This window comes from Corvus brachyrhynchos, unplaced genomic scaffold (genome assembly GCF_000691975.1).
Source record: "Corvus brachyrhynchos isolate BGI_N302 unplaced genomic scaffold, ASM69197v1 scaffold319, whole genome shotgun sequence".
In the NCBI taxonomy this organism is placed as follows: Eukaryota; Metazoa; Chordata; class Aves; order Passeriformes; family Corvidae; genus Corvus; species Corvus brachyrhynchos.
In genome coordinates this window covers 848,005-859,413 of record NW_008246065.1, presented here as the reverse complement: position 1 = coordinate 859,413, position 11,409 = coordinate 848,005, and the positions used below count along the sequence as shown (strand labels likewise).

The following is an 11,409-nucleotide window of genomic DNA, read 5'->3' as shown; positions in this document are numbered from 1 at the left end:
AGCTGCCGCCGGTCCCCTCTTCGGGATGCTCAGGGGTAGAATATTTCCCCGCGTTGAGTCGTTGCAGGGGCTCTCCCATCCCCGGGGTTTTGTCGAAGAGCTGAGGGGAATTTTTTCTCGGAGAAGCTGCTGTTTGTGAGAGAAGTGTGCAAAAAGCGACCAGCCAAGCAGGGGGAGCCCGGGGCCGGGGAGCTGCAGCGCGGGTGCTGGAGCTGAGCGAGGACCGCCGGCTCAACGTGAGGTGGAACGTGTGAGAGCGGGTTTGGGAAGCTTCTCCGCACGCTGTTGGGCAGGGAGGAAAGCAATGAAAATCTGGTTGTTGAAAGATGTGCAGCTATCGCTGCAGGAACGTTCTTTCTCTTTGCCTTTTTTTAGGAGAAAGCAGTTATGCTTTTTTTTTGCTTTGTGTATTTCAGCCTTTTCTTCTCAGTGCTGTATTCATTTCTTTCTTTCAGGCAGTTTGTGGTCTGAATACATTTGAGCAATGAAAAGTTCCACTCTATATAAGTTTGCATTTCCATTGCTTAATGTTTAAAGATGAGTGTTCTCAGCCTTTGTGATCTCTCAGGAGCATCACAGAAATGGGATCAGATTTTGCTGTTTGCTCGTTTGTTTTCCTGAGGATGGATGCTGTTGGTCACAGGTGCAGGCAGTATAGGACATCTGTTAAGCTGTGATAGTGACTTAGAGCTGCTGAAACTGAATGCTTTGATGAGTCCTTTCTGTACCTCTCATGGTTAATTAATAACTTGTACAATTTTCTAGTGTTTGATTCTTTCCTCAGCGCTCATTTCTCTTGAATATTGATGCAAATCTTCTGATTTGCAAAAAAACCCCTGTGAGGTACCTTTGAAATCTGTCAGTTCAGTTGCATCTCGCTTTGAAAGTAGACCTGTTCCTGTCAACAGAACTCCTTTCTGGAATACATGGAGCTACAGGGTGAGCAAAGACCTCAGAAGCTGATGCTACATCAGAACCTTTCCCTTCCTTATGATTGTGTGTGTAATTCATCACCTACACCACCCCTGTAAGAGATCTCTTCATGTAGTTTATTACTATGATGTGTAAATCATGACCCATCAGAATCAGTCATTTCTTGGTTGTGCATCTCTTCTGCCTTTATTTCCTCTCTAAAAGATTCCATAATTTTCTCTGCTCTTTGCATGGTTCCAAAATCCACTGAGGAGGGGTAGCTAACAGTAAAGCTCTTGGTGGAGTCACCATAACGGCAAACGCCTATGGAAGAACTTCTCATATTTTCATGTAGCTCAGCTCCTGCCCCGTTGGGACTCTGGGGAATAATTCTGATATTTCAGTAGGTCATTCAGAGCATTCATTGACATCTGAAAGTACTGGGCACGGTAGTGTTCCAAATTCAGGTTGGTGTTTAGTTTAATGAAGAACTGCATTTTATTTGCTTGTAATGGTTGCAAGAATACAGTCCCTAGGTAGACCAAAAGAAGAGCTTTTATATTCAGATAATCTTAGCACCAAAGTAATCTTTTGTTATTGCAACAGTATTCAATAGTTCTCTCAGTTTCCTAAATTGGCAATCACATTTTGAAACGTCTATGTTTCAGAGGTTTAAACACTCTGTTTCCTGTGGTTTTTTAGACAGCCAGTGCAAGGATTTTTATGGAGCATTGAGTTCAGTGGAATATCTTTTCAGGAATGAACTTTCACTGGTTTATTTGGAAGCCCTGGGAGAGGAATCCGGGCAGCAGCAACTTGAGCTCTAATTTCTAGAATTAGAAGCGATTTCTAGGAATGAAAAGGCTGAACAGGTTCCACCTCCCTTGGAAAGGAATGCCATTAACAGAAATGAGTTAAGGTTGGGTCTGAGCTCATCTCTGTTGTGAGTGTCAGGACAAGAGGAACTGGACAGAAGAGAAGGGGTTCTTTCTGTAAAGGTCTTGATGGCTTTGGGTCATTACCAACTCTTGTAGTGTCAGAAGCCTGACCTTGAAGGTAATGGTTCCACAGCTATTTGAGAGTCCTGAACCATCTGTGCCTCCCAGATGCCTTTGAGCTTCATCCTAACAGTTCATATCACTCACAGCAATAATCTGGCACATTTTGTACCATGGAATGCAAAAGAAAAAGGTGCATATTCCACGTTGGAGCTTTGCTTGGTAATAAATGTCATTTCATAAAAATGGAGGTGTGAAAACTGCTGTTGATGATTGCTGAAATTGAATGTATTGCCAATCTGAATCTATTTTACAGCAAGAACAACCATGTTTTCTATGTTTAAGACTGGCAATGTTTTTTTTTCCTCCAGTTGCCATAATTATCAATGTCAGTCATTCCATCAAAGGCAGAAACCTATACTTGTTATATAAGATCTGTTCTATCCTGCAAATGGGCACCCTTAGAAGCAGTGCACATTTTTTATGGTTGAGTATTGATTTGGTTGAATTCAACAGCCATTTAGGGAGGATAATGATAACAACTGACTCAGTTCTAAGTGTTGTGTTCTTGGCAATTGCTGAGAGCTCACTTAGCAATTAAAGACCAGATTAGGTATTGAAATTTAGCAACTCAAGCTTCTTTCCATTTACAGAGACCTGTGCTAAAGAGCGTTTTAACCCTCAGGATTTAGTAGTATTGAAGGAGGGATTAGTTAGAAGAGATTTATTAGAAGGACTGTGTCTACCTGAAATTGAGAAGCAGGAGTTAAAAAAACCCCAAACCCCAAACAACAGAGTCAAAACCCAAGAACAAGTGTTTGCAGTAAAAAATATACTTAATGCACACTTTACTGCAAAGTTAAATGGGTATTCTTTGAGTACCTTCAGCAAAACAGCTCTCAAGTTGCAAGTTACAAACTGCAAGGATAGTGGTATTTCTGTTCTGCCTCACAGTTTTTCCCAGTTCCTTAAATTAACAAATTAATTTATAGTTTTCAAAATACGTAGTTTTGCACCTTTTGATTGGGCTGAACTGATCTGATTGAACACGGGCTCTTTGTTACTTCCAAGGTGAAGAAAATTCTCATGCTTTGACTATTACATTATGTAGTTTCAAATATTGTCCAATCAAATCTTGCCTTTAATCAATTCTCACTTCATATTTTTGTTTAGGTTTTTACTTATTAAGAAATATTTGTGAGTACAGAACTGAGTTTTAAAATGAGGTTTTTCATGTAACTCTCAGAAGAGGAAACGGTCTATTGTTTAATATAACAGCCATGAGGATGTACTCTGCAGAAAAAATCCAATGCTAAATTGAAGAATGATTAAATTAGGGTTTTGTATCTCTTTTTCTTCATTTTTGTACTCATTCCTCTGACTTGGAGCATCTTAAAATGCCTGATTATTGCTAAAACGTGTTAAAAGTGGCCAGACTTTCATCTCCGTCTGTACAGTGGCATTTGAAGAAAGCAAATTGTTTTGACTGACTTGTTTTTATTCAGATAAGCCAATTATAAGGGGATTTGTGAGCAAGTCTGATAGTTTTACAGAGGACTGATGCCTTTAAACAAAGTTTTTCATCTGTCCTAAAAAGAATTCACTGAGGGGTAGCTCAGAATGAGCCTGAGAGATTTCTTTATTTCTTAGTTCTGTTTCAGGTGTCTTTTAAGGGAAAACTTTTTGCACCTGTTTCAGAAGTTTTGGAAGACCACGCCACTGCCTCTTGGCAGGAAGAGAGGATTTGTGTGTGTTATAGTATATTTAGCCCAATGACTTGTCAAAAGTATATCACTGATGTTTATAGAGAGCTAATTGAATGAAAAGACAACGTCTTTCAAGGATTGCTTCATCAAATCTCGAGCTCTTCAGTGCACGTGATGTGATTAAAATATAAATGTCGTTTGGAGTAATTGGATATCTTCCCCAGAGCACAGCCTCATTAGCAGCCTCCCTGAGGAATAAATGTTTATCTGCAGGCTAATATACAGATATATATTGCACACGTGTGAGTTTGCAGCATTGACTAATGCTGACATCTCTTGTGTGTGTGCCATGTTCAGTTTCTGGTGTAAGTAAATAAAAGCTGTTTCTGTGCCTGTTGTGTTCCTTACAAGTTTACATTATTAATATTTTAATCGAGTTATGAATATGCATGAAATAATTTGATGTGGAAAGCTCTTTCAAGTAGCTTTCTTTGTCAGGGGATGTTGTCTGCTGGATATCCTGCATATGTTGCCTTTGTAAATGATACTGTGTATTGTCTTGTTAACACAGGGAGAAAATCAATTACCCGAGGAAATTCTACAATGCTGCACTTTTGTTTTGCTCTTCCCCCAGACTGTGTTTGCCTTTTCTCTCTCATATGGACAGGATTTTTGGAGGACAGGCTGAGCTGAGAATTGTGAGCAGTCAGAGCTGTGTAGGTAACAAGGGCAAGATGGTATTGAGAAGAAATCACCAGACTGAGACATTAAGATTTATTTTCTCACTCTGGCTCAAATGCTGTGAATTTACACAAATCAGTTGGACCAAGAATTCAAAGCACCTTTTAAGCCTTGGCTCTCTAGCTGAATTTTCAAAGTAGGTATTTGGCCACTTCCTAGTGGCTTTGTGTCCTCTGTTCTTGATTTGGATATCCCATAATTCTGGCTGTTTGGAACCTGATTTTTGGCTTCTGATCCTAAGAGTCTTGGACTTCATTTCTGTGTACCCCAATTTCTCATCAAGAAAACAAGGGCAATCCTTCTTTTTCTCACCCTTCCTTCAGTTAATTGGTAAATTCTTTGTCGTGAGGTAGCCAATGGGTTCACTGAACATTCTTGGAGCTTTTTCAGTGTTTCACAAATAGTAGTGATAAAAAGAAATGAGAACATCAACGTGTTTGCTGACCTGTTTAATAATAGGTGCATTATTGTAAGCCATAATTTACACATTATTAAAGTGAGGGAAAGGTTTAGTTTTGTGGTGCAGGTTGAAGTCTAATTCTCTGAGTAGGGTTAAGGAAGAGTTAAGGGAAAGACCTGCTGTAGAAAAGAGCCTCTCTGGTGCTTAGGATCTGAGAACACGTATCAAAGGTTGCATATTGAGCAACAGACTTGTTCCAGTGCTCAGCAGAGTGGGTCACACCTTTGAAGTAATGGGAGAGCTAGAATGACATGGAGCTCCTGTCACTCCCTGATACACCACAAAGTTACCTGAATTTTAACTTTGCTTGGCACTGTGTCCTTGACAGGTTACTGTGAAAACAAAATAAATACCTAAATACCAATTCTACCTGGCGTCACATGAAGCACACAACAAGATGACCGTGTGCCTGTCCTCATGGGTATGAATGACCAGGGAGCTCACAGGGACACTTGGTACTGTACTGGGTTTTATGGCCAGGGTTTGGCAGCGAGGGGGCCCCATCCTCCTGTACCACTTGAGGGGAGGAGGGAGAAAAAATCAAAGTTAAGCCTGGGGAGAAGGGAGAGGTGGGGGAAAGCTGTTTTAAGGGTTAGATTTTCTCATTTTTCTAGTGTGATTGGACTAGTTTCCCTCAGTCAAGTCTGTTTTGCCCATGACAGTAACTGTTAGGTGATCCCTCCCTGTTCTTATCTTGACCCAGGGTCCTTTCAATGTATTTTCTCTCCCCCATCCAGCTGAGAAGGGAGAGGAGTGATGAAGCAGCATCCACTCAGTGTCATGCTGGTGTTCAGCTACTTGGTGTTTCACTTAGTTGAAGCTTGAGATTCTGTTGTTTTTGTATTATATTTATTGAAATAGGGTTGGATTTTACTGACTTTGATAACAGTCATCCAGGAGAAGCTGTGCCTACCTGTCTTTTTGGGCAGACTCTGGTCCGCGCGTGAGACAGACTGTTTCTACAGACAGTTGTATCAATACAGTTTGTGGAACTGAGTTATTTCATTTGTCTTCCCTGAGTCTGGGGGAAAGAGGAGCTGAAAGGATGGGAAGAGGGAAGGGGATTTAATGGCAGGAGTTCTAATTGTCCTGCTAATAAGATAGGATTTACAGTTGATCTCCATGGCTAAACTCACAGCTGAACACATGCTAAGAGAGGACGTTATTGTAAATGCCAAAGCATCTGCTCCAGATTTTTTGAGGAGTAAATGGTGACTTTGTGTGTCGTGTTGAATCTTGTTGAATCCCATTTACTCACAGACTTTGGCACTTTGTGTTTATTTGCTTCTAGCCTGATTGAGGATGTTTCATAGTGAGAATGCTACTAAGACTGATAGGGTTCCTGGGGGAAAAATTTTTCTTTAATAAATTGATTCTTATACTTTGATCTAAGCACAGTCAAGATCAGGCACAACTAACTGTGATTCTTATGGGAAAGAATTTAATAAAAATTACAGCCTTACTGCTGAGAATGTACTCATATCTGGCACAGTAAATCAAGATCTTTATGGTCTCCCAATCTGTCAGTGACTTTGAAAAGTCGGTACTTGGAAATAGCTGGCAGAATTATTGATGCTAAAAATGAATTAAGGGTAATGTTTAGTGTGTCTTGTAACTTTTTTGTGTAGTAAGGACTGTGCTGGTACCGAACAGGGGATGCCTGAGTGCTGCATCTGTATTGGCAAGGATTGCCGGACAAGGACAGAAAGCTAAAGGCAGCACTCACATCCCTAATTAAAGTATTGGTTGTGATCCACTAATGAGCAACAGGGACTTAGGCTGGGATGGTTGGGGAAAGCTTCACTCATTTCTGGATCAGAACAGCTGCTTTACAGTAGATCCAATTGCGTTTTCTGCATGGAAGACAGAAAGTTGTCGTCAGCTGTAGTACTTGAACTACGATTTTCGTGACTATATGGGTTTTAAAGTACCTTCCATTCACATTTTTCCTTTGCTTTTAAATGTTAGATTTGTCACCTTTGGACCAGAGGTCATTGCTATGCAAGAAACTGTGATTGATTGATTGATTGATATGATTCTGTAGAAAATGAGAGTGGAAATGTTTCTTCATTTTAAATCAGATTGCTACCGTCACTGTGTATTGTATTTGTTTGTTTCTCTGTATTACAAAACACTTCTAGTTTTACTATCTATATGGTTAAATATTTTGCTTGTTAAAATACCGCTTTTTATTAAACACCAATTTAATTAATACAAATTTTTAATTAAAATTGCCTATGAATGCAGTCAGTGGAAATTGTTTTACTGTAGGGTGGGTAACAGCGTTTACAACTGGTGTTTTCATAGCAAGTGGCTGATTGAGATAAATTATTCAGGCACATTCCAGAGAGTTGAGGAAGATTGTAAGAGAGGTGTAGAAAACATCTTTTGTTTTCTTTTTTCCTGGAAAAGGTAGAAATAATTGAGCTGTTTAATCTGGAAATCTGGGGAGATGTGGCAATGATCTTCACAGGTCAGCAGCTCCTTTGAGATGTATGAAGACAACAAGCTGCTCTTCACATCCTCCAGGAATTAGACAGGAAAGATTTTTAAATTTGTAGCAAGGGAAACTTAGGTTGAGTGTGGGAAATATATTCTAATTGAAAGGACTTAGAACACTGTGATAGACTGCCCGAGGACAGGTAGAGCCTCCACTAATGGAAGTTTTGAAATGCAAGTTGCAGTCAAGTGTTTTAGGAGTATTTTACATCAAATTTTGCTTTGCTGTGAGGAGGCAGACTGGGTGCTCCTGTAAGCTGGCACAAATCAACTCAGTGGACTGATATTCCTGAGAGTGTCCCAGTGTGTGGGTAAAAGTTTGAAGTGAAATTTCTTGCAAGAGTTTTTTGACTCATCTTGATGTGCAGGAAAGGGAACAGTGGTACCAATTTGAAATTATGTGGAGAGTACTTCAGCAATCACTGAACAGAAGCTGATGGTCCCTTCTTCAGGGCAGTGCCCTGCCAAAGTTTGTGTGCTAAATATTCTGCTTTAACCAGACTGTGGGAAAACTGAAAACCTAGATTAGGTGAAATGTTTTACTCTGCAATCTGACGTTTTAGCCTGGACTGGGTGAGAAGTTTTACTACTCCTTTAGCCTGTATAATGGAGGTGAAAATGCTAGCTCAGAAATGTTTCAGCTCTGAAGAGTTTGTGGCTCCCTGCCAAGTGTTGTGGAGCCTTGCAAATGGAGAACAACAGAGGGGAGTGTCACTCGATATAAAGCGTTATATTTTCATTAGCTGCCAATTCTCACTAATGGGAGAACAGATCTAATGGCCTGTCTGTACTCTCACAGCCCACAGAGAGGCCATTAATAATTGTGCTCATCTGTGTCCAAGGTGCTTTGCAGGAAGGTAACGATTGCTATTGGACCTCAGTGAGTGCTACAAAAGGCAAAAAGTGATGCTCCTATTCCCCATTACTATATCTTCTTCTCTTATTATTATTATTTTTTAAATCATTACTAAGACTCTGGAACATGTAGTTCTCACAGAACTGTTTTTGGACTGAGTGATTTTAATACACTTGGATTTTATTGGGAGTATCGTTAGGAGGAGGAATGAAGGAGGGACAGAGATAACTGAGAAGGGGACCTTTGTCACTAAGAGAGAAACTTGGCATGGTTGTGAGTTTACCCCAACTTTCATTTCAGATCCAAACATAATCAATACTGTGTGACATGCAGATGTGAAAAAAAAAGGAACTTTACTAGACTCAGCTCCATCAAATTGCTGTGAAGCAGTGTAGTTGTGCAGGGAACTTTTGAGGGTTGTTTGACTGAAAGCAGTTTGAGATGTAATCAAAATAAGCATTAAAAACATCAAGAGGAAAATTTTTACTGTCTGTAGTGTGTTTGGGTTCATTATTCAGGCATGTGCTTAGTTAATTTAGGTCTTTAATATGAATTAAGTTTTTCACTTTAGGATAATGTACAGCTGCCAGCTTTGACACTTCTAATGGCAGCAGAACTCATTATTTCATTTCCCTCTACTTTCTCCTCCCCAAACACACATTAAAATGGCTTTTGTGAAATATCTGGTATCATAAGGTATATTTAATAAAAACAGAGGATAGAAGCAACAATTAATACCATAAATAAATTTTTTTAGTAAATAAAATGAGAGATAATGCAATGAAACCAGAAGCTAATAGGTTTTCACTTGGCTGGTATTGGTTATTTCTGTAAAACTACTGCTGATTATTTCTGTTACTTTTCTGGAAGGCCTGAAGACTTGCACCTTGACACAATAAGCAGCAGCTCTGACTTCCTTGCCTTGTTTTCCAAGGGCAGCACTGTTCCATGTGAGCAGGGATCACAAGGACCGAATGGCTCTTTCACCCCAGGGGCAGCTAAATGCCAAAACAAAGTTGTTTTTGTTTCAGAATGGTTTATTTTATATTCTGCTGACCAGAAAGCAAAGTTGCAAAGATCGCTTTCAATATTAGGTCAAGCAAAGTTGCAAAAATTAAAAACAAGCCAAAGTATATGACTTGGACTAATTTTGCAGTGGGATTTTTTCTATGGTTCAGTATAGTCACTCTTGTCTCCTGCTCTTCTTATCAAAGCTGCAATGCAGCGTGACCAGCTGTTCCCTCTTTCTTCCTTTCACTTTGCTCATTTCCAAATATTCCACTTCTGTGAGGAAGACATGATGGTGAAAAGATTGTATTAGAGATAATTAAGTAATTTAAGGTCTGGAAACCCATTTTATTCCCATGGAATGGGAGTTTTCTAGAATCACAGTGGCTATAATGATGCTCAGTGATATTTAGTTCTACTTGCTTTCAAAGGCTCAACCCCTAACAAGGAGAATGCATGGACTGGAAGTTTTTGGAATATTTCAGATGTTCAAGAACAACTGCCTGGCTGTGCTAACTCCTTGTTCTTGCGCTGTTCATGCATGCTCAGATAATCCTTCCCCTTTCCTCTGTGTCACAGGAAGGAAATAGTTTACTTAGAGAGAATTCAAATGCTAGGGACTGAGAAAACAGTGACAATGTAATTTAAGTGCGAAGAAAACTCACATTAGATTCTAAAACTCCACCCCAGGCTGTTCTATCTTTTTCAGGACTGTGAAAAGATTGTTGGTTTGCTGTTTCATATTAGGTATTCTAAGTATATATCTCATTTATATGTGATTTCATAAGCCGCAGGACTCCTGTTGTGAATGTGTATTGTTTCTAGCTCGAGATCTGTGCTTTTAACTGATCCCAGGCTCCACAGCTGTTGCCTCCTTGCTGGGTGCAGTGTTGGCCGCAAGGAGGAGAGTACAGAGGGTGGCCATTCATCTTTGGGAGAAATTATACCCTGAGATATAGCTGTAAAATCAGTGGATATGTGAGGCAAATCTGGGAAACCTATTAATAAGGCTGAAGAAAAATACCAGAAACTCTCCTTTTGTAGTACTTCAAGGAAATATGACAGCTGTGGTAATATGTGTGTATTTTAAAACTGCATCAGAATTAATTTTCAGTCTTTACTTAATCAAAATGATTTCTCATATGTCTGAAGGGCTAATGGAGGCATATGTGCTAATTAAATGTCACACTGCAATTGCTAGCTAATTTAAGTATTCAGAAATATTTTCCATCAAGTTGTACTGACTCATCCGAAGCCAAACCTACCCTCAAGAACCAGCCCTCTATTTGCCAGTGGCATTAAATAAAAACCGCTGAAAACATTGCCCTTGCCCTTTGTCTTTATCAGTCCCAATAAAGCTCTGTATCGGGGTTATACATTGTTAATCAGAAATAGTAGGTGCATACACTGCATGGCATTGGACTGGGAAATAAAAAGTTTTTAGCTGTTAAAAAGGTAGAGAGAAAATTTATGGATGCTGGTGCTTCTGTGTCAGTGTGAGTGTACAGCACTTAGCTGGTTTTAGTGCAGTTAAAAAATGATATTAAAAAAAGCCTATGAAGAACCAATAAAACATTAGCTCCTATTCCGATGGGCACTCTTTTGCATTCAGTACCTATTGCAATATAAATTCTGATATATATTTTAAATTAACTCTTTCGTTTCGATTTCTTCAGAGGAGTTGAAGCTGTTGCTTTCCTACCTGGGTGTTTGTCAGCAGTGCATGCTTGGCACGTGTAGGTACCAGTCCAGTTCATAAACAAGCTGCAGCATTAGGAGTTACTTTGATGCTGATACTGCAATGGTTTGCCCTACCTTGCTTTGTAAAACCATGTCAGGAAGCATCAAATCTCTTGACACCCAGTGTTGGGCCTTAACTACAGGGGATGTTTCTTTTTCTATCAGAGTTTATATCATTGAAGTTATACTTTTAATTCATGCCAGCTTCTTCCTTTCTTGTCATTCATAATTGAGTCTTGGCCATATTTTTTGAAACCCTTCTGGATGGCTGAGGAGCTGTGGATTTCCCAAATTACTTTAGATATTAAATGGCTCAGATCTCTTTGCTCGTGCTAACCTCTGAGCTGACACAAAGCTGTCTCATCATGCTGATACACGCAGACAGCAACATTTCAGAGTCTGAACTGCTCCAACTCTGTGGAGAGCAGAATAATGGTGATAAACCACAGGCATTGCTTCTTATCTCCCTTCATCACTATCCCCTCTGCT

At 39.7% G+C, this 11,409-nt stretch overlaps 1 protein-coding gene across 1 annotated transcript in view; it reads left to right on the top strand.

Annotated features, from left to right (window-relative positions):
• Positions 1-853: 853 nt before the first annotated feature.
• PLPP4 (phospholipid phosphatase 4) overlaps positions 854-11,409 on the top strand; it is a gene marked incomplete at its 5' end in the record, with an annotated part of 47,281 nt that continues 36,725 nt past the window's right edge. Inside the window, one exon of the mRNA XM_017746864.1 lies at positions 854-939. Within this exon, the coding sequence (XP_017602353.1) occupies positions 854-939 (86 nt within the window). The remainder of the gene's footprint in view (positions 940-11,409) is intronic.